The sequence below is a fragment of the Syngnathus typhle genome, unplaced genomic scaffold, assembly GCF_033458585.1.
Source record: "Syngnathus typhle isolate RoL2023-S1 ecotype Sweden unplaced genomic scaffold, RoL_Styp_1.0 HiC_scaffold_144, whole genome shotgun sequence".
Lineage (NCBI taxonomy): Eukaryota > Metazoa > Chordata > Actinopteri > Syngnathiformes > Syngnathidae > Syngnathus > Syngnathus typhle.
Genome location: NW_026872050.1, coordinates 158,485 through 179,279, shown reverse-complemented (window position 1 = coordinate 179,279; position 20,795 = coordinate 158,485). Strand labels below are relative to the sequence as shown.

The following is a 20,795-nucleotide window of genomic DNA, read 5'->3' as shown; positions in this document are numbered from 1 at the left end:
GAGTTTATTACTGCGCATTAAGAAATGACCACCTCCAACGTTTGGTTTATCGTTTTTATAAGCATTTTTAATTTTATTGCTTAAATCGCATTTTCTCGGCGAGCTGAGCACTTTTCTGAATTGTGCCGCTCCCGTCACTCTGGTTAGGTTGCATCGAAAAAACGCTCTCGGGTGCTTTAGAGTTCCGAGTTTATTACTGCGCATTAAGAAATGACCACCTCCAACGTTTGGTTTATGTTTTATAAGCATTTTTAATTTTATTGCTTAAATCGCATTTCTCGGCGAGCTGAGCACTTTTTCTGAATTGTGCCGCTCCGTCACTCTGGTTAGGTTGGCATCGAAAAAAACGCTCTCGGGTGCTTTAGAGTGCCGAGTTAATTACTGCGCATTAAGAAATGACCACCTCCAACGTTTGGTTTATGTTTTATAAGCATTTTTAATTTATTGCTTAAATCGCATTTTCTCGGCGAGCTGAGCACTTTTTCTGAATTGTGCCGCTCCCGTCACTCTGGTTAGGTTGCATCGAAAAAAACGCTCTCGGGTGCTTTAGAGTGCCGAGTTAATCACTGCGCATGAAGAAATGACCACCTCCAACGTTTGGTTTATGTTTTATAAGCATTTTTAATTTTATTGCTTAATCGCATTTTCTCGGCGAGCTGAGCACTTTTTCTGAATTGTGCCGCTCCCGTCACTCTGGTTAGGTTGGCATCGAAAAAAACGCTCTCGGGTGCTTTAGAGTGCCGAGTTATTCACTGCGCATGAAGAAATGACCACCTCCAACGTTTGGTTTATGTTTAATAAGCATTTTTAATTTTATTGCTTAAATCGCATTTCTCGGCGAGCTGAGCACTTTTTCTGAATTGTGCCGCTCCCGTCACTCTGGTTAGGTTGGCATCGAAAAAAACGCTCTCGGGTGCTTTAGAGTGCCGAGTTAATCACTGCGCATGAAGAAATGACCACCTCCAACGTTTGGTTTATGTTTTATAAGCATTTTTAATTTTATTGCTTAAATCGCATTTTCTCGGCGAGCTGAGCGCTTTTTCTGAATTGTGCCGCTCCCGTAACTCTGGTTAGGTTGGCATCGAAAAAAACGCTCTCGGGTGCTTTAGAGTGCCGAGTTATCACTGCGCATGAAGAAATGACCACTTCCAACGTTTGGTTTATGTTTTATAAGCATTTTTAATTTTATTGCTTAAATCGCATTTTCTCGGCGAGCTGAGCGCTTTTTCTGAATTGTGCCGCTCCCGTCACTCTGGTTAGGTTGGCATCGAAAAAAACGCTCTCGGGTGCTTTAGAGTGCCGAGTTATCACTGCGCATGAAGAAATGACCACCTCCAACGTTTGGTTTATGTTTATAAGCATTTTTAATTTTATTGCTTAAACGCATTTTCTCGGCGAGCTGAGCACTTTTTCTGAATTGTGCCGCTCCCGTCACTCTGGTTAGGTTGGCATCGAAAAAAACGCTCTCGGGTGCTTTAGAGTGCCGAGTTATCACTGCGCATGAAGAAATGACCACCTCCAACGTTTGGTTTATGTTTTATAAGCATTTTTAATTTTATTGCTTAAATCGCATTTTCTCGGCGAGCTGAGCACTTTTTCTGAATTGTGCCGCTCCCGTCACTCTGGTTAGGTTGGCATCGAAAAAAACGCTCTCGGGTGCTTTAGAGTGCCGAGTTATTCACTGCGCACGAAGAAATGACCACCTCCAACGTTTGGTTTATGTTTTATAAGCATTTTTAATTTTATTGCTTAAATCGCATTTTCTCGGCGAGCTGAGCGCTTTTTCTGAATTGTGCCGCTCCCGTCACTCTGGTTAGGTTGGCATCGAAAAAAACGCTCTCGGTGCTTTAGAGTGCCGAGTTTATTACTGCGCATAAGAAATGACCACCTCCAACGTTTGGTTTATGTTTTATAAGCATTTTAATTTTATTGCTTAAATCGCATTTTCTCGGCGAGCTGAGCACTTTTTCTGAATTGTGCCGCTCCCGTCACTCTGGTTAGGTTGGCATCGAAAAAAACGCTCTCGGGTGCTTTAGAGTGCCGAGTTTATTACTGCGCATTAAGAAATGACCACCTCCAACGTTGGTTTATGTTTTATAAGCATTTTTAATTTTATTGCTTAAATCGCATTTTCTCGGCGAGCTGAGCACTTTTTCTGAATTGTGCCGCTCCGTCACTCTGGTTAGGTTGCATCGAAAAAAACGCTATCGGGTGCTTTAGAGTGCCGAGTTATTCACTGCGCATGAAGAAATGACCACCTCCAACGTTTGGTTTATGTTTAATAAGCATTTTTAATTTTATTGCTTAAATCGCATTTTCTCGGCGAGCTGAGCACTTTTTCTGAATTGTGCCGCTCCCGTCACTCTGGTTAGGTTGGCATCGAAAAAAACGCTCTCGGGTGCTTTAGAGTGCCGAGTTTATTACTGCGCATTAAGAAATGACCACCTCCAACGTTTGGTTTATGTTTTATAAGCATTTTTAATTTTATTGCTTAAATCGCATTTTCTCGGCGAGCTGAGCACTTTTTCTGAATTGTGCCGCTCCCGTCACTCTGGTTAGGTTGGCATCGAAAAAAACGCTCTCGGGTGCTTTAGAGTGCCGAGTTTATTACTGCGCATTAAGAAATGACCACCTCCAACGTTTGGTTTATGTTTTATAAGCATTTTTAATTTTATTGCTTAAATCGCATTTTCTCGGCGAGCTGAGCGCTTTTTCTGAATTGTGCCGCTCCCGTCACTCTGGTTAGGTTGGCATCGAAAAAAACGCTCTCGGGTGCTTTAGAGTGCCGAGTTATTCACTGCGCATGAAGAAATGACCACCTCCAACGTTTGGTTTATGTTTTATAAGCATTTTTAATTTTATTGCTTAAATCGCATTTTCTCGGCGAGCTGAGCACTTTTTCTGAATTGTGCCGCTCCCGTCACTCTGGTTAGGTTGGCATCGAAAAAAACGCTCCTCGGGTGCTTTAGAGTGCCGAGTTTATTACTGCGCATTAAGAAATGACCACCTCCAACGTTTGGTTTATGTTTTATAAGCATTTTTAATTTTATTGCTTAAATCGCATTTTCTCGGCGAGCTGAGCGCTTTTTCTGAATTGTGCCGCTCCCGTCACTCTGGTTAGGTTGGCATCGAAAAAAAACGCTCTCGGGTGCTTTAGAGTGCCGAGTTATTCACTGCGCATGAAGAAATGACCACCTCCAACGTTTGGTTTATGTTTAATAAGCATTTTTAATTTATTGCTTAAATCGCATTTTCTCGCGAGCTGAGCACTTTTTCTGAATTGTGCCGCTCCCGTCACTCTGGTTAGGTTGGCATCGAAAAAAACGCTCTCGGGTGCTTTAGAGTGCGAGTTTATTACTGCGCATTAAGAAATGACCACCTCCAACGTTTGGTTTATGTTTTATAAGCATTTTTAATTTTATTGCTTAAATCGCATTTTCTCGGCGAGCTGAGCACTTTTTCTGAATTGTGCCGCTCCCGTCACTCTGGTTAGGTTGGCATCGAAAAAAACGCTCTCGGGTGCTTTAGAGTGCCGAGTTTATCACTGCGCATGAAGAAATGACCACCTCCAACGTTTGGTTTATGTTTAATAAGCATTTTTAATTTTATTGCTTAAATCGCATTTTCTCGCGAGCTGAGCACTTTTTCTGAATTGTGCCGCTCCCGTCACTCTGGTTAGGTTGGCATCGAAAAAAACGCTCTCGGGTGCTTTAGAGTGCCGACTTTATCACTGCGCATGAAGAAATGACCACCTGCAACGTTTGGTTTATGTTTTATAAGCATTTTTAATTTTATTGCTTAAATCGCATTTTCTCGGCGAGCTGAGCACTTTTTCTGAATTGTGCCGCTCCCGTCACTCTGGTTAGGTTGGCATCGAAAAAAACGCTCTCGGGTTTTAGAGTGCCGAGTTTATTACTGCGCATTAAGAAATGACCACCTCCAACGTTTGGTTTATGTTTTATAAGCATTTTTAATTTTATTGCTTAAATCGCATTTTCTCGGCGAGCTGAGCACTTTTCTGAATTGTGCCGCTCCCGTCACTCTGGTTAGGTTGGCATCGAAAAAAACGCTATCGGGTGCTTTAGAGTGCCGAGTTATTCACTGCGCATGAAGAAATGACCACCTCCAACGTTTGGTTTATGTTTAATAAGCATTTTTAATTTTATTGCTTAAATCGCATTTTCTCGGCGAGCTGAGCACTTTTTCTGAATTGTGCCGCTCCCGTCACTCTGGTTAGGTTGGCATCGAAAAAACGCTCACGGTGCTTTAGAGTGCCGAGTTTATTACTGCGCATTAAGAAATGACCACCTCCAACGTTTGGTTTATGTTTTATAAGCATTTTTAATTTTATTGCTTAAATCGCATTTTCTCGGCGAGCTGAGCACTTTTTCTGAATTGTGCCGCTCCCGTCACTCTGGTTAGGTTGGCATCGAAAAAAACGCTCTCGGGTGCTTTAGAGTGCCGAGTTATTCACTGCGCATGAAGAAATGACCACCTCCAACGTTTGTTTATGTTTTATAAGCATTTTTAATTTTATTGCTTAAATCGCATTTTCTCGGCGAGCTGAGCGCTTTTTCTGAATTGTGCCGCTCCCGTAACTCTGGTTAGGTGGCATCGAAAAAAACGCTCTCGGGTGCTTTAGAGTGCCGAGTTTATTACTGCGCATTAAGAAATGACCACCTCCAACGTTTGGTTTATGTTTTATAAGCATTTTTTAATTTTATTGCTTAAATCGCATTTTCTCGGCGAGCTGAGCACTTTTTCTGAATTGTGCCGCTCCCGTCACTTGGCATCGAAAAAAACGCTCTCGGGTGCTTTAGAGTGCCGAGTTATTCACTGCGCATGAAGAAATGACCACCTCCAACGTTTGGTTTATGTTTTATAAGCATTTTTAATTTTATTGCTTAAATCGCATTTCTCGGCGAGCTGAGCGCTTTTTCTGAATTGTGCCGCTCCCGTCACTCTGGTTAGGTTGGCATCGAAAAAAACGCTCTCGGTGCTTTAGAGTGCCGAGTTTATTACTGCGCATTAAGAAATGACCACCTCCAACGTTTGGTTTATGTTTTATAAGCATTTTTAATTTTATTGCCTAAATCGCATTTTCTCGGCGAGCTGAGCACTTTTTCTGAATTGTGCCGCTCCCGTCACTCTGGTTAGGTTGCATCGAAAAAAACGCTCTCGGTGCTTTAGAGTGCCGAGTTTATTACTGCGCATTAAGAAATGACCACCTCCAACGTTTGGTTATGTTTTATAAGCATTTTTAATTTTATTGCTTAAATCGCATTTCTCGGCGAGCTGAGCACTTTTCTGAATTGTGCCGCTCCCGTCACTCTGGTTAGGTTGGCATCGAAAAAAACGCTCTCGGGTGCTTTAGAGTGCCGAGTTATTCACTGCGCACGAAGAAATGACCACCTCCAACGTTTGGTTTATGTTTTATAAGCATTTTTAATTTTATTGCTTAAATCGCATTTTCTCGCGAGCTGAGCGCTTTTTCTGAATTGTGCCGCTCCCGTCACTCTGGTTAGGTTGGCATCGAAAAAAACGCTCTCGGGTGCTTTAGAGTGCCGAGTTTATTACTGCGCATTAAGAAATGACCACCTCCAACGTTTGGTTTATGTTTTATAAGCATTTTTAATTTTATTGCTTAAATCGCATTTTCTCGGCGAGCTGAGCACTTTTTCTGAATTGTGCCGCTCCCGTCACTCTGGTTAGGTTGGCATCGAAAAAAACGCTCTCGGGTGCTTTAGAGTGCCGAGTGTATTACTGCGCATTAAGAAATGACCACCTCCAACGTTTGGTTTATGTTTTATAAGCATTTTTAATTTTATTGCTTAAATCGCATTTTCTCGGCGAGCTGAGCACTTTTTCTGAATTGTGCCGCTCCCGTCACTCTGGTTAGGTTGGCATCGAAAAAAACGCTATCGGGTGCTTTAGAGTGCCGAGTTATTCACTGCGCATGAACACAGCAAAAACTGGAGTGTTGAATCAACTCCCACAGAGTCAATTTTAACACTTTTTGCGGGTTTATATAGCTCCACACTCTACAGAGTTAAATTAACACTTTCAAAATAGTTAATTATTTAACACTGTACCTAGAGTTACTTTTTAACTCCCTAGACTGGGTTGAATTAACACTATATCGAGTTACATTAACACTATATCAGAGTTACTTTTTAACTCCCTAGACTGGGTTGAATTAACACTATATCGAGTTACATTAACACTATATCAGAGTTCCTTTTTAACTCCCTAAACTGTGTTAAATTAACACTATATCGAGTTACATTAACACTATATCAGAGTTCCTTTTTAACTCCCTAAACTGTGTTAAATTAACACTATATCGAGTTACATTAACACTATATCAGAGTTCCTTTTTAACTCTCTAAACTGGGTTAAATTAACACTATCGATTTACATTATATCAAAGCTCCTTTTTAACTTCCTAAATTGGGTTAAATTGACACTACATAGTTAAAAAAAAAAAACAGTACAATACAACCATTAAAATGACAATTCCAAGAAAAATGCATTTTCAAAAACACAATTTATTTTAACTTTTCCCCCAATGCAGTCAGTTAAAACATGAGGGTAAAACTTTGAAGGCATGGTGGTGTTCAACAAACATCTCTGTAAATAGCTTTTTTGTCAAAAAATAAACGTCATCTTCAACCAGAAGTACATCATCTATTTGACAAAAGACTGGCATGTCTTCCTCCATGGAACTGCAAACAACAAGTCCACCTTTGTACTCAACACCATCGACTTTAACCCAACTTTAAAAAGAAAAAGAAATACACAGAATGAACGAACAATTGAAGTCCAGTAACATAAAATCAATCGGTCTTTATTAATCACAAGACTATTGAACTGTAATTGCTTATAACAAATTCTATCGAACAAAACTCACTTGGTGCCTCATCAAGTTCACTTCCTGGAGACTCTGCGGCCTGCAGCATTCGGCGCAGCTCAGGTGTTGGGGTGAGCCGCTTGGCCTCTTTGATGACGTTATCTCTGAAGAACGGATCCCATTTCTGGAGCAGCAGGTTGGAAACCTCCTCTTCAAACAGGAGTGTGAAGTCTTGATTCATCTATAAGAAAGCAAATGTACTACTACCACATTCAGCACATTTCAAGGCATTCTAAAAATCCCATTTCATACTTACCAATCCCTTTGTATCCAGGAATCTTGGGAAGATGGAGAAGATATCTTGAGTTTTGTCTGAGTCGTGGATGAGTTTTTGGCGATTCTGAAAGGTCTCTCTCATCTTCAGAAAAATTACGGAACTGTCTGTTGTATGGTTGAGCAAGGAGATGGCTTCCTGGTATGCATCCCCATCAAGCTGCTGGTCAACAACAATGGACCTGCGCACATTTGGGCCTCCTGAAAAAAAGCACACAATTCTTTCAAGAAAAAAAACAAGAAACACCCTAGATGAAGTTGTAAGAAAGAAAGAAAAATGAGGGGTACTTAGAGAAAGAAAGACAGTTGCGTAGAGAGAGAGATAGAGAGATAGAGAGATAGATAGATAGATAGATAGATAGATAGATAGATAGATAGATAGATAGATAGATAGATAGATAGATAGATAGATAGATAGATAGATAGATAGATAGATAGATAGATAGATAGATAGATAGATAGATAGATAGATAGATAGATAGATAGATAGATAGATAGATAGATAGATAGATAGATAGATAGATAGATAGATAGATAGATAGATAGATAGATAGATAGACTGACCTCCTCCTGGGGAAAAGCCAGTGGGGCTACTTGTAGATGCATGTCCTCTTCGAATCTTTCTCTGAATCGTTTTCAGACGCCAAGAAATGTATCCGGTGCTGCTTGCAGCATCATAGAAATGTTCCTAAAATGGAAATACATTCAAAATTAATGTGATGTCAACCTCATAAGCTACTGTGAAATTTCAGAATCTAAATGTTACTGTAATGTAGACAAAACATGAAAATTATGTAAACAGATAGTACAATAATAATGACTATACATAGCCTTTCTTGGAGTATGGGTCTTTGAGGGACGGGAACACTGTCACTATCCCAAGAGCGTACTCTTCTCGAACAGCTTTGCTGGGGAGTTGCCTGAGAAAAGATCAAATTAGCATTAATACAAGGGCCAAGTAGTTAACTTGTTAATAAAAAAAGGATAGTACAGACAAATAGAACACACATACCCGTGTTTATCAATCATGTGTGCCACTATTATATTGACCAACTTTCTTCTGGTAGCATCTGTTAGAGTTTTTGTTGTGTGATACTCTTGGAGGACCTCTTCACCACCTGAGCTGGTACCAAGAACATCTTCAATCAACTTTGAAAAAGAAGCAAAAAAACAAATGTGATAAACTGCCTTTCTAGAGTTTAAGGATGACAAATGTTGATTTTAAGAAACCTGTGAGTACTTAGCACAACCTTTCTAGCAGATGCTGCAGTAAGTGGGCCCTCAAGTCTTGGTTTCTTCCTAGGAACCTCATCTAGGAGTATAGTTGATGTACTTGCACATGAACTGAAGCTTGAATCAGAATAATCGGATGGAGAGGACAAGGAGCAATCGGAAAATTCTAAAAAAAAAAAAAAAAAAAAAAGAAGGGGGGTGGGGTGTTTATTTGCAGTATACAAAAAGTCATAGAAGATTTTTGATCTAACCAAGCCAACGGCACACCATAGACTCAACTCATTTAATCAATTGATTCTCAGTCTTGATAGGCAATTCAGAAATATTTTCAGAAATTGTTTTAAAGGCATGAATTAGATTAATCAAAAATACATTTGGTATTCATATTGGATTTATGTCAGTTAAAATGACATTTAAACCATTTAATAAAAGTCAGGCTGAATGTCCCTGTTGTGTAACCACAAAGAATGATATTGAATATTTGATCCACCTTTAAGTGTATTAAATGACTTAATTCTGAAAACATTAAATTGAAATTGTTTACTGTATTTCTGTACTTATAAATTTGCATTAGTGTTTTACACATTGCATTATGTAATTTACCCCTTTACATTTCTCACCGTCATTTGAGAAAACTGATAGAGTCACATTGCCTTGGCTGACAAGGTCACTGAAAATGTCCTCATCAACTTCTGTCCCTGTTGCATCTTTGTACACTAATTTTGCGTCAGGTGGCAGGCAAAATCTCTCGATGACTGGAAAAGACAAGATACATCTGAGTGGACCTTTAAGATAGCACTGATCTTGCCTCATTTCACATTCAATAATTTAATCCACCACTGTAAACAAATTCAGAGATAATCCCCTGCATAAAATACATTCCCTTTTCAGTCCAAATCTTAAAAGAAAGGGGCGTTGTTCTGCCCTTTATATCAAACCAAGCATAAGTAAAACAAAAACAAACCTTTGTCATGGAACTGCACAAAATCAAAACATCCATCAACCTCATCCAACTTCACATACTTCTGCTGTTGGCAATACCGAACCTGGATCAACATTTTTCTGAGACATGCAACAACAAACAAATGTCAGTAAACACTTAACATGCAAGAAATAATTATTTAACACTCACATAAACGTTGTGTATCATGCAAGAAATTGTTTCATTATTAATTTCACTGCATGTCTAAGATTAAACACATTCAGCAGCTGCTGGGAGGCTGTTAAAACATGCCACAGCAGGCCCAGTGGAAACGCTCTCATTGATGAACGTGGCAGCGACTAGCTGTAGTGACTGCAGCACATGCTACCGTAATTAACATTTACATTTGAGGCAAAACTGATTTATTAAAACATTCCCCTCTGTTAAAAGCTGGTTTTCAGCGACCAAACAAACACAACACAGCACCAGTAAAGTTGACCCTTTATAGTCTGACTGCCCACTACATTACCTACATTACCCATTAATCAGAGTTATTAACCACACCTGTATGATCAGAGCCTCGGACACTCGTCTCGGTGCAGTGGCACAGGGAGTCTGCCACACAGGCACCCAACTGCAATTGTTTAGGCTAATTATTTCACTCTAGCCGTGGCTCCTACGCAAAGTGCGGGGTTTATTGCATGAATTAACTCCTCACTTCGTGTTGGAGCCAAAGTTCATCCTGTCGGGGCTTATTTCTCCATAACAACCTCTGAACTGTTTATCCCTTACTTATTCTAGAGGGTTATGGTTAGGATTAGGGTTAAGGTTAGATTAATGGACGCAGAAATTAACAAGTGTATGGTCGGAGAAATGGGAAGAGGGAGTATTGGGCAGTCGGACTGATGCCATGCATGCACCCGCCATGAACTTCAAGTTAGCTTTTTAACATGTGCTAACGTTAGCCCCAAACTATATTCGACAGTTAAATATGAAGCCTTGTTTATACAACCTCTCAAGCACGCGTGAGACTTGGTAAAATGCAAAGGATAACATAGGAAACCGTTTTTTTATTAATGTTTATTTTTTAGCAAGTGGTAACGTTAGTGGTGAAGTTAACATTGCATTAAAAAAAAATCAAAACGTTCGCTGTCCAGTGCCAACCACAAAAAATGCTTAGCAAAGTTACATAAATATTCTCAGCAGACGTTTAATTCAATGTTATTGTTCCTACAAGTTTGATTTTGTAGCTTACCTCGTGTAAAAGTCCAACTCCGCATCCATTCCTGATTCCAGCAGCGAAATAAACGACGGTTGACCACGCCACGCACAGGAGACTATTGATTGATGCACGGGTTCACCCTGCTGAAAGCCCAGGGGCATAACACATGGGGTTACCTGGACTGAAGCCCAGGGGCCTATCAAGCAAGTTAACTCGGCCGAGATGCACTTTACATCTCTACAGAGTTGATTTGCTTAGGTTGGAATAACTCTGTTAAATAACTCCAACACTGAACACCATTTTAATCAGAATGTGTTAAAATGACACTTTGAGAGTTGAAATCAACTCTGACATGTTTAACCCTGAAATTTCAACACTCCAGTTTTTGCTGTGAAGAAATGACCACCTCCAACGTTTGGTTTATGTTTAATAAGCATTTTTAATTTTATTGCTTAAATCGCATTTTCTCGGCGAGCTGAGCACTTTTTCTGAATTGTGCCGCTCCCGTCACTCTGGTTAGGTTGGCATCGAAAAAAACGCTCTCGGGTGCTTTAGAGTGCCGAGTTTATTACTGCGCATTAAGAAATGACCACCTCCAACGTTTGGTTTATGTTTTATAAGCATTTTTAATTTTATTGCTTAAATCGCATTTTCTCGGCGAGCTGAGCACTTTTTCTGAATTGTGCCGCTCCCGTCACTCTGGTTAGGTTGGCATCGAAAAAAACGCTCTCGGGTGCTTTAGAGTGCCGAGTTTATTACTGCGCATTAAGAAATGACCACCTCCAACGTTTGGTTTATGTTTTATAAGCATTTTTAATTTTATTGCTTAAATCGCATTTTCTCGGCGAGCTGAGCACTTTTTCTGAATTGTGCCGCTCCCGTCACTCTGGTTAGGTTGGCATCGAAAAAAACGCTATCGGGTGCTTTAGAGTGCCGAGTTATTCACTGCGCATGAAGAAATGACCACCTCCAACGTTTGGTTTATGTTTAATAATGATTTTTAATTTTATTGCTTAAATCGCATTTTCTCGGCGAGCTGAGCACTTTTTCTGAATTGTGCCGCTCCCGTCACTCTGGTTAGGTTGGCATCGAAAAAAACGCTCTCGGGTGCTTTAGAGTGCCGAGTTTATTACTGCGCATTAAGAAATGACCACCTCCAACGTTTGGTTTATGTTTAATAAGCATTTTTAATTTTATTGCTTAAATCGCATTTTCTCGGCGAGCTGAGCACTTTTTCTGAATTGTGCCGCTCCCGTCACTCTGGTTAGGTTGGCATCGAAAAAAACGCTCTCGGGTGCTTTAGAGTCCCGAGTTTATTACTGCGCATTAAGAAATGACCACCTCCAACGTTTGGTTTATGTTTAATAAGCATTTTTAATTTTATTGCTTAAATCGCATTTTCTCGGCGAGCTGAGCGCTTTTTCTGAATTGTGCCGCTCCCGTCACTCTGGTTAGGTTGGCATCGAAAAAAACGCTCTCGGGTGCTTTAGAGTGCCGAGTTATTCACTGCGCATGAAGAAATGACCACCTCCAACGTTTGGTTTATGTTTAATAAGCATTTTTAATTTTATTGCTTAAATCGCATTTTCTCGGCGAGCTGAGCACTTTTTCTGAATTGTGCCGCTCCCGTCACTCTGGTTAGGTTGGCATCGAAAAAAACGCTCTCGGGTGCTTTAGAGTGCCGAGTTTATTACTGCGCATTAGGAAATGACCACCTCCAACGTTTGGTTTATGTTTTATAAGCATTTTTAATTTTATTGCTTAAATCGCATTTTCTCGGCGAGCTGAGCGCTTTTTCTGAATTGTGCCGCTCCCGTCACTCTGGTTAGGTTGGCATCGAAAAAAACGCTCTCGGGTGCTCTAGAGTGCCGAGTTTATTACTACGCATTAAGAAATGACCACCTCCAACGTTTGGTTTATGTTTTATAAGCATTTTTAATTTTATTGCTTAAATCGCATTTTCTCGGCGAGCTGAGCACTTTTTCTGAATTGTGCCGCTCCCGTCACTCTGGTTAGGTTGGCATCGAAAAAAACGCTCTCGGGTGCTTTAGAGTGCCGAGTTTATTACTGCGCATTAAGAAATGACCACCTCCAACGTTTGGTTTATGTTTTATAAGCATTTTTAATTTTATTGCTTAAATCGCATTTTCTCGGCGAGCTGAGCACTTTTTCTGAATTGTGCCGCTCCCGTCACTCTGGTTAGGTTGGCATCGAAAAAAACGCTCTCGGGTGCTTTAGAGTGCCGAGTTTATTACTGCGCATTAAGAAATGACCACCTCCAACGTTTGGTTTATGTTTTATAAGCATTTTTAATTTTATTGCTTAAATAGCATTTTCTCGGCGAGCTGAGCGCTTTTTCTGAATTGTGCCGCTCCCGTCACTCTGGTTAGGTTGGCATCGAAAAAAACGCTCTCGGGTGCTTTAGAGTGCCGAGTTATTCACTGCGCATGAAGAAATGACCACCTCCAACGTTTGGTTTATGTTTAATAAGCATTTTTAATTTTATTGCTTAAATCGCATTTTCTCGGCGAGCTGAGCACTTTTTCTGAATTGTGCCGCTCCCGTCACTCTGGTTAGGTTGGCATCGAAAAAAACGCTCTCGGGTGCTTTAGAGTGCCGAGTTTATTACTGCGCATTAAGAAATGACCACCTCCAACGTTTGGTTTATGTTTTATAAGCATTTTTAATTTTATTGCTTAAATCGCATTTTCTCGGCGAGCTGAGCGCTTTTTCTGAATTGTGCCGCTCCCGTCACTCTGGTTAGGTTGGCATCGAAAAAAACGCTCTCGGGTGCTTTAGAGTGCCGAGTTATTCACTGCGCATGAAGAAATGACCACCTCCAACGTTTGGTTTATGTTTAATAAGCATTTTTAATTTTATTGCTTAAATCGCATTTTCTCGGCGAGCTGAGCACTTTTTCTGAATTGTGCCGCTCCCGTCACTCTGGTTAGGTTGGCATCGAAAAAAACGCTCTCGGGTGCTTTAGAGTGCCGAGTTTATTACTGCGCATTAAGAAATGACCACCTCCAACGTTTGGTTTATGTTTTATAAGCATTTTTAATTTTATTGCTTAAATCGCATTTTCTCGGCGAGCTGAGCACTTTTTCTGAATTGTGCCGCTCCCGTCACTCTGGTTAGGTTGGCATCGAAAAAAACGCTCTCGGGTGCTTTAGAGTGCCGAGTTTATCACTGCGCATGAAGAAATGACCACCTCCAACGTTTGGTTTATGTTTAATAAGCATTTTTAATTTTATTGCTTAAATCGCATTTTCTCGGCGAGCTGAGCACTTTTTCTGAATTGTGCCGCTCCCGTCACTCTGGTTAGGTTGGCATCGAAAAAAACGCTCTCGGGTGCTTTAGAGTGCCGACTTTATCACTGCGCATGAAGAAATGACCACCTGCAACGTTTGGTTTATGTTTTATAAGCATTTTTAATTTTATTGCTTAAATCGCATTTTCTCGGCGAGCTGAGCACTTTTTCTGAATTGTGCCGCTCCCGTCACTCTGGTTAGGTTGGCATCGAAAAAAACGCTCTCGGGTTTTAGAGTGCCGAGTTTATTACTGCGCATTAAGAAATGACCACCTCCAACGTTTGGTTTATGTTTTATAAGCATTTTTAATTTTATTGCTTAAATCGCATTTTCTCGGCGAGCTGAGCACTTTTTCTGAATTGTGCCGCTCCCGTCACTCTGGTTAGGTTGGCATCGAAAAAAACGCTATCGGGTGCTTTAGAGTGCCGAGTTATTCACTGCGCATGAAGAAATGACCACCTCCAACGTTTGGTTTATGTTTAATAAGCATTTTTAATTTTATTGCTTAAATCGCATTTTCTCGGCGAGCTGAGCACTTTTTCTGAATTGTGCCGCTCCCGTCACTCTGGTTAGGTTGGCATCGAAAAAAACGCTCACGGGTGCTTTAGAGTGCCGAGTTTATTACTGCGCATTAAGAAATGACCACCTCCAACGTTTGGTTTATGTTTTATAAGCATTTTTAATTTTATTGCTTAAATCGCATTTTCTCGGCGAGCTGAGCACTTTTTCTGAATTGTGCCGCTCCCGTCACTCTGGTTAGGTTGGCATCGAAAAAAACGCTCTCGGGTGCTTTAGAGTGCCGAGTTATTCACTGCGCATGAAGAAATGACCACCTCCAACGTTTGGTTTATGTTTTATAAGCATTTTTAATTTTATTGCTTAAATCGCATTTTCTCGGCGAGCTGAGCGCTTTTTCTGAATTGTGCCGCTCCCGTAACTCTGGTTAGGTTGGCATCGAAAAAAACGCTCTCGGGTGCTTTAGAGTGCCGAGTTTATTACTGCGCATTAAGAAATGACCACCTCCAACGTTTGGTTTATGTTTTATAAGCATTTTTAATTTTATTGCTTAAATCGCATTTTCTCGGCGAGCTGAGCACTTTTTCTGAATTGTGCCGCTCCCGTCACTTGGCATCGAAAAAAACGCTCTCGGGTGCTTTAGAGTGCCGAGTTATTCACTGCGCATGAAGAAATGACCACCTCCAACGTTTGGTTTATGTTTTATAAGCATTTTTAATTTTATTGCTTAAATCGCATTTTCTCGGCGAGCTGAGCGCTTTTTCTGAATTGTGCCGCTCCCGTCACTCTGGTTAGGTTGGCATCGAAAAAAACGCTCTCGGGTGCTTTAGAGTGCCGAGTTTATTACTGCGCATTAAGAAATGACCACCTCCAACGTTTGGTTTATGTTTTATAAGCATTTTTAATTTTATTGCCTAAATCGCATTTTCTCGGCGAGCTGAGCACTTTTTCTGAATTGTGCCGCTCCCGTCACTCTGGTTAGGTTGGCATCGAAAAAAACGCTCTCGGGTGCTTTAGAGTGCCGAGTTTATTACTGCGCATTAAGAAATGACCACCTCCAACGTTTGGTTTATGTTTTATAAGCATTTTTAATTTTATTGCTTAAATCGCATTTTCTCGGCGAGCTGAGCACTTTTTCTGAATTGTGCCGCTCCCGTCACTCTGGTTAGGTTGGCATCGAAAAAAACGCTCTCGGGTGCTTTAGAGTGCCGAGTTATTCACTGCGCACGAAGAAATGACCACCTCCAACGTTTGGTTTATGTTTTATAAGCATTTTTAATTTTATTGCTTAAATCGCATTTTCTCGGCGAGCTGAGCGCTTTTTCTGAATTGTGCCGCTCCCGTCACTCTGGTTAGGTTGGCATCGAAAAAAACGCTCTCGGGTGCTTTAGAGTGCCGAGTTTATTACTGCGCATTAAGAAATGACCACCTCCAACGTTTGGTTTATGTTTTATAAGCATTTTTAATTTTATTGCTTAAATCGCATTTTCTCGGCGAGCTGAGCACTTTTTCTGAATTGTGCCGCTCCCGTCACTCTGGTTAGGTTGGCATCGAAAAAAACGCTCTCGGGTGCTTTAGAGTGCCGAGTGTATTACTGCGCATTAAGAAATGACCACCTCCAACGTTTGGTTTATGTTTTATAAGCATTTTTAATTTTATTGCTTAAATCGCATTTTCTCGGCGAGCTGAGCACTTTTTCTGAATTGTGCCGCTCCCGTCACTCTGGTTAGGTTGGCATCGAAAAAAACGCTATCGGGTGCTTTAGAGTGCCGAGTTATTCACTGCGCATGAAGAAATGACCACCTCCAACGTTTGGTTTATGTTTAATAAGCATTTTTAATTTTATTGCTTAAATCGCATTTTCTCGGCGAGCTGAGCACTTTTTCTGAATTGTGCCGCTCCCGTCACTCTGGTTAGGTTGGCATCGAAAAAAACGCTCTCGGGTGCTTTAGAGTGCCGAGTTTATTACTGCGCATTAAGAAATGACCACCTCCAACGTTTGGTTTATGTTTTATAAGCATTTTTAATTTTATTGCTTAAATCGCATTTTCTCGGCGAGCTGAGCACTTTTTCTGAATTGTGCCGCTCCCGTCACTCTGGTTAGGTTGGCATCGAAAAAAACGCTCTCGGGTGCTTTAGAGTGCCGAGTTTATTACTGCGCATTAAGAAATGACCACCTCCAACGTTTGGTTTATGTTTTATAAGCATTTTTAATTTTATTGCTTAAATCGCATTTTCTCGGCGAGCTGAGCACTTTTTCTGAATTGTGCCGCTCCCGTCACTCTGGTTAGGTTGGCATCGAAAAAAACGCTATCGGGTGCTTTAGAGTGCCGAGTTATTCACTGCGCATGAAGAAATGACCACCTCCAACGTTTGGTTTATGTTTAATAATGATTTTTAATTTTATTGCTTAAATCGCATTTTCTCGGCGAGCTGAGCACTTTTTCTGAATTGTGCCGCTCCCGTCACTCTGGTTAGGTTGGCATCGAAAAAAACGCTCTCGGGTGCTTTAGAGTGCCGAGTTTATTACTGCGCATTAAGAAATGACCACCTCCAACGTTTGGTTTATGTTTAATAAGCATTTTTAATTTTATTGCTTAAATCGCATTTTCTCGGCGAGCTGAGCACTTTTTCTGAATTGTGCCGCTCCCGTCACTCTGGTTAGGTTGGCATCGAAAAAAACGCTCTCGGGTGCTTTAGAGTCCCGAGTTTATTACTGCGCATTAAGAAATGACCACCTCCAACGTTTGGTTTATGTTTAATAAGCATTTTTAATTTTATTGCTTAAATCGCATTTTCTCGGCGAGCTGAGCGCTTTTTCTGAATTGTGCCGCTCCCGTCACTCTGGTTAGGTTGGCATCGAAAAAAACGCTCTCGGGTGCTTTAGAGTGCCGAGTTATTCACTGCGCATGAAGAAATGACCACCTCCAACGTTTGGTTTATGTTTAATAAGCATTTTTAATTTTATTGCTTAAATCGCATTTTCTCGGCGAGCTGAGCACTTTTTCTGAATTGTGCCGCTCCCGTCACTCTGGTTAGGTTGGCATCGAAAAAAACGCTCTCGGGTGCTTTAGAGTGCCGAGTTTATTACTGCGCATTAGGAAATGACCACCTCCAACGTTTGGTTTATGTTTTATAAGCATTTTTAATTTTATTGCTTAAATCGCATTTTCTCGGCGAGCTGAGCGCTTTTTCTGAATTGTGCCGCTCCCGTCACTCTGGTTAGGTTGGCATCGAAAAAAACGCTCTCGGGTGCTCTAGAGTGCCGAGTTTATTACTACGCATTAAGAAATGACCACCTCCAACGTTTGGTTTATGTTTTATAAGCATTTTTAATTTTATTGCTTAAATCGCATTTTCTCGGCGAGCTGAGCACTTTTTCTGAATTGTGCCGCTCCCGTCACTCTGGTTAGGTTGGCATCGAAAAAAACGCTCTCGGGTGCTTTAGAGTGCCGAGTTTATTACTGCGCATTAAGAAATGACCACCTCCAACGTTTGGTTTATGTTTTATAAGCATTTTTAATTTTATTGCTTAAATCGCATTTTCTCGGCGAGCTGAGCACTTTTTCTGAATTGTGCCGCTCCCGTCACTCTGGTTAGGTTGGCATCGAAAAAAACGCTCTCGGGTGCTTTAGAGTGCCGAGTTATTCACTGCGCATGAAGAAATGACCACCTCCAACGTTTGGTTTATGTTTTATAAGCATTTTTAATTTTATTGCTTAAATCGCATTTTCTCGGCGAGCTGAGCACTTTTTCTGAATTGTGCCGCTCCCGTCACTCTGGTTAGGTTGGCATCGAAAAAAACGCTCTCGGGTGCTTTAGAGTGCCGAGTTTATCACTGCGCATGAAGAAATGACCACCTCCAACGTTTGGTTTATGTTTTATAAGCATTTTTAATTTTATTGCTTAAATCGCATTTTCTCGGCGAGCTGAGCGCTTTTTCTGAATTGTGCCGCTCCCGTCACTCTGGTTAGGTTGGCATCGAAAAAAACGCTCTCGGGTGCTTTAGAGTGCCGAGTTATTCACTGCGCATGAAGAAATGACCACCTCCAATGTTTGGTTTATGTTTAATAAGCATTTTTTATTTTATTGCTTAAATCGCATTTTCTCGGCGAGCTGAGCGCTGAGCACTTTTTCTGAATTGTGCCGCTCCCGTCACTCTGGTTGGGTTGGCATCGAAAAAAACGCTCTCGGGTGCTTTAGAGTGCCCAGTTTATTACTGCGCATTAAGAAATGACCACCTCCAACGTTTGGTTTATGTTTTATAAGCATTTTTAATTTTATTGCTTAAATCGCATTTTCTCGGCGAGCTGAGCACTTTTTCTGAATTGTGCCGCTCTCGTCACTCTGGTTAGGTTGGCATCGAAAAAAACGCTCTCGGGTGCTTTAGAGTGCTGAGTTTATTACTGCGCATTAAGAAATGACCACCTCCAACGTTTGGTTTATGTTTTATAAGCATTTTTAATTTTATTGCTTAAATCGCATTTTCTCGGCGAGCTGAGCACTTTTTCTGAATTGTGCCGCTCCCGTCACTCTGGTTAGGTTGGCATCGAAAAAAACGCTCTCGGGTGCTTTAGAGTGCCGAGTTATTCACTGCGCATGAAGAAATGACCACCTCCAACGTTTGGTTTATGTTTAATAAGCATTTTTAATTTTATTGCTTGAATCGCATTTTCTCGGCGAGCTGAGCACTTTTTCTGAATTGTGCCGCTCCCGTCACTCTGGTTAGGTTGGCATCGAAAAAAACGCTCTCGGGTGCTTTAGAGTGCCGAGTTTATCACTGCGCATGAAGAAATGACCACCTCCAACGTTTGGTTTATGTTTTATAAGCATTTTTAATTTTATTGCTTAAATCGCATTTTCTCGGCGAGCTGAGCACTTTTTCTGAATTGTGCCGCTCCCGTCACTCTGGTTAGGTTGGCATCGAAAAAAACGCTCTCGGGTGCTTTAGAGTGCCGAGTTTATCACTGCGCATGAAGAAATGACCACCTCCAACGTTTGGTTTATGTTTTATAAGCATTTTTAATTTTATTGCTTAAATCGCATTTTCTCGGCGAGCTGAGCGCTTTTTCTGAATTGTGCCGCTCCCGTCACTCTGGTTAGGTTGGCATCGAAAAAAACGCTCTCGGGTGCTTTAGAGTGCCGAGTTTATTACTGCGCATTAAGAAATGACCACCTCCAACGTTTGGTTTATGTTTTATAAGCATTTTTAATTTTATTGCTTAAATCGCATTTTCTCGGCGAGCTGAGCACTTTTTCTGAATTGTGCCGCTCCCGTCACTCTGGTTAGGTTGGCATCGAAAAAAACGCTCTCGGGTGCTTTAGAGTGCCGAGTTTATTACTGCGCATTAAGAAATGACCACCTCCAACGTTTGGTTTATGTTTTATAAGCATTTTTAATTTTATTGCTTAAATCGCATTTTCTCGGCGAGCTGAGCGCTTTTTCTGAATTGTGCCGCTCCCGTCACTCTGGTTAGGTTGGCATCGAAAAAAACGCTCTCGGGTGCTTTAGAGTGCCGAGTTATTCACTGCGCATGAAGAAATGACCACCTCCAACGTTTGGTTTATGTTTAATAAGCATTTTTAATTTTATTGCTTAAATCGCATTTTCTCGGCGAGCTGAGCACTTTTTCTGAATTGTGCCGCTCCCGTCACTCTGGTTAGGTTGGCATCGAAAAAAACGCTCTCGGGTGCTTTAGAGTGCCGAGTTTATTACTGCGCATTAAGAAATGACCACCTCCAACGTTTGGTTTATGTTTTATAAGCATTTTTAATTTTATTGCTTAAATCGCATTTTCTCGGCGAGCTGAGCGCTTTTTCTGAATTGTGCCGCTCCCGTCACTCTGGTTAGGTTGGCATCGAAAAAAACGCTTTCGGGTGCTTTAGAGTGCCGAGTTATTCACTGCGCATGAAGAAATGACCACCTCCAACGTTTGGTTTATGTTTAATAAGCATTTTTAATTGTATTGCTTAAATCGCATTTTCTCGGCGAGCTGAGCACTTTTTCTGAATTGTGCCGCTCCCGTCACTCTGGTTAGGTTGGCATCGAAAAAAACGCTCTCGGGTGCTTTAGAGTGCCGAGTTTATTACTGCGCATTAAGAAATGACCACCTCCAACGTTTGGTTTATGTTTTATAAGCATTTTTAATTTTATTGCTTAAATCGCATTTTCTCGGCGAGCTGAGCGCTTTTTCTGAATTGTGCCGCTCCCGTCACTCTGGTTAGGTTGGCATCGAAAAAAACGCTTTCGGGTGCTTTAGAGTGCCGAGTTATTCACTGCGCATGAAGAAATGACCACCTCCAACGTTTGGTTTATGTTTAATAAGCATTTTTAATTGTATTGCTTAAATCGCATTTTCTCGGCGAGCTGAGCACTTTTTCTGAATTGTGCCGCTCCCGTCACTCTGG

The 20,795-nt window shown here is 41.1% G+C and overlaps 1 protein-coding gene across 3 annotated transcripts; it reads right to left on the bottom strand.

Annotated features, from left to right (window-relative positions):
• Positions 1 to 6,532: 6,532 nt before the first annotated feature.
• On the bottom strand, positions 6,533 to 10,933 carry LOC133148745 (uncharacterized). Of its 3 annotated transcripts, XM_061271660.1 has the most exons (10): positions 10,594 to 10,932; positions 9,381 to 9,478; positions 9,037 to 9,171; positions 8,434 to 8,582; positions 8,196 to 8,332; positions 8,010 to 8,103; positions 7,748 to 7,871; positions 7,167 to 7,384; positions 6,911 to 7,091; positions 6,533 to 6,776 (listed from the first exon to the last, which is right to left on the bottom strand). In XM_061271660.1, exons 1-10 carry the CDS (start codon positions 10,719 to 10,721, stop codon positions 6,688 to 6,690), a joined length of 1,353 nt encoding a protein of 450 aa, XP_061127644.1. In that variant the 5' UTR covers positions 10,722 to 10,932; the 3' UTR covers positions 6,533 to 6,687. The 3 variants fall into 3 exon arrangements, with proteins under 3 accessions (XP_061127644.1, XP_061127645.1, XP_061127646.1); XM_061271661.1 differs by lacking the exon at positions 9,037 to 9,171 and having other exon boundaries at positions 10,594 to 10,933; XM_061271662.1 differs by lacking the exon at positions 9,381 to 9,478.
• Positions 10,934 to 20,795: the final 9,862 nt, after the last annotated feature.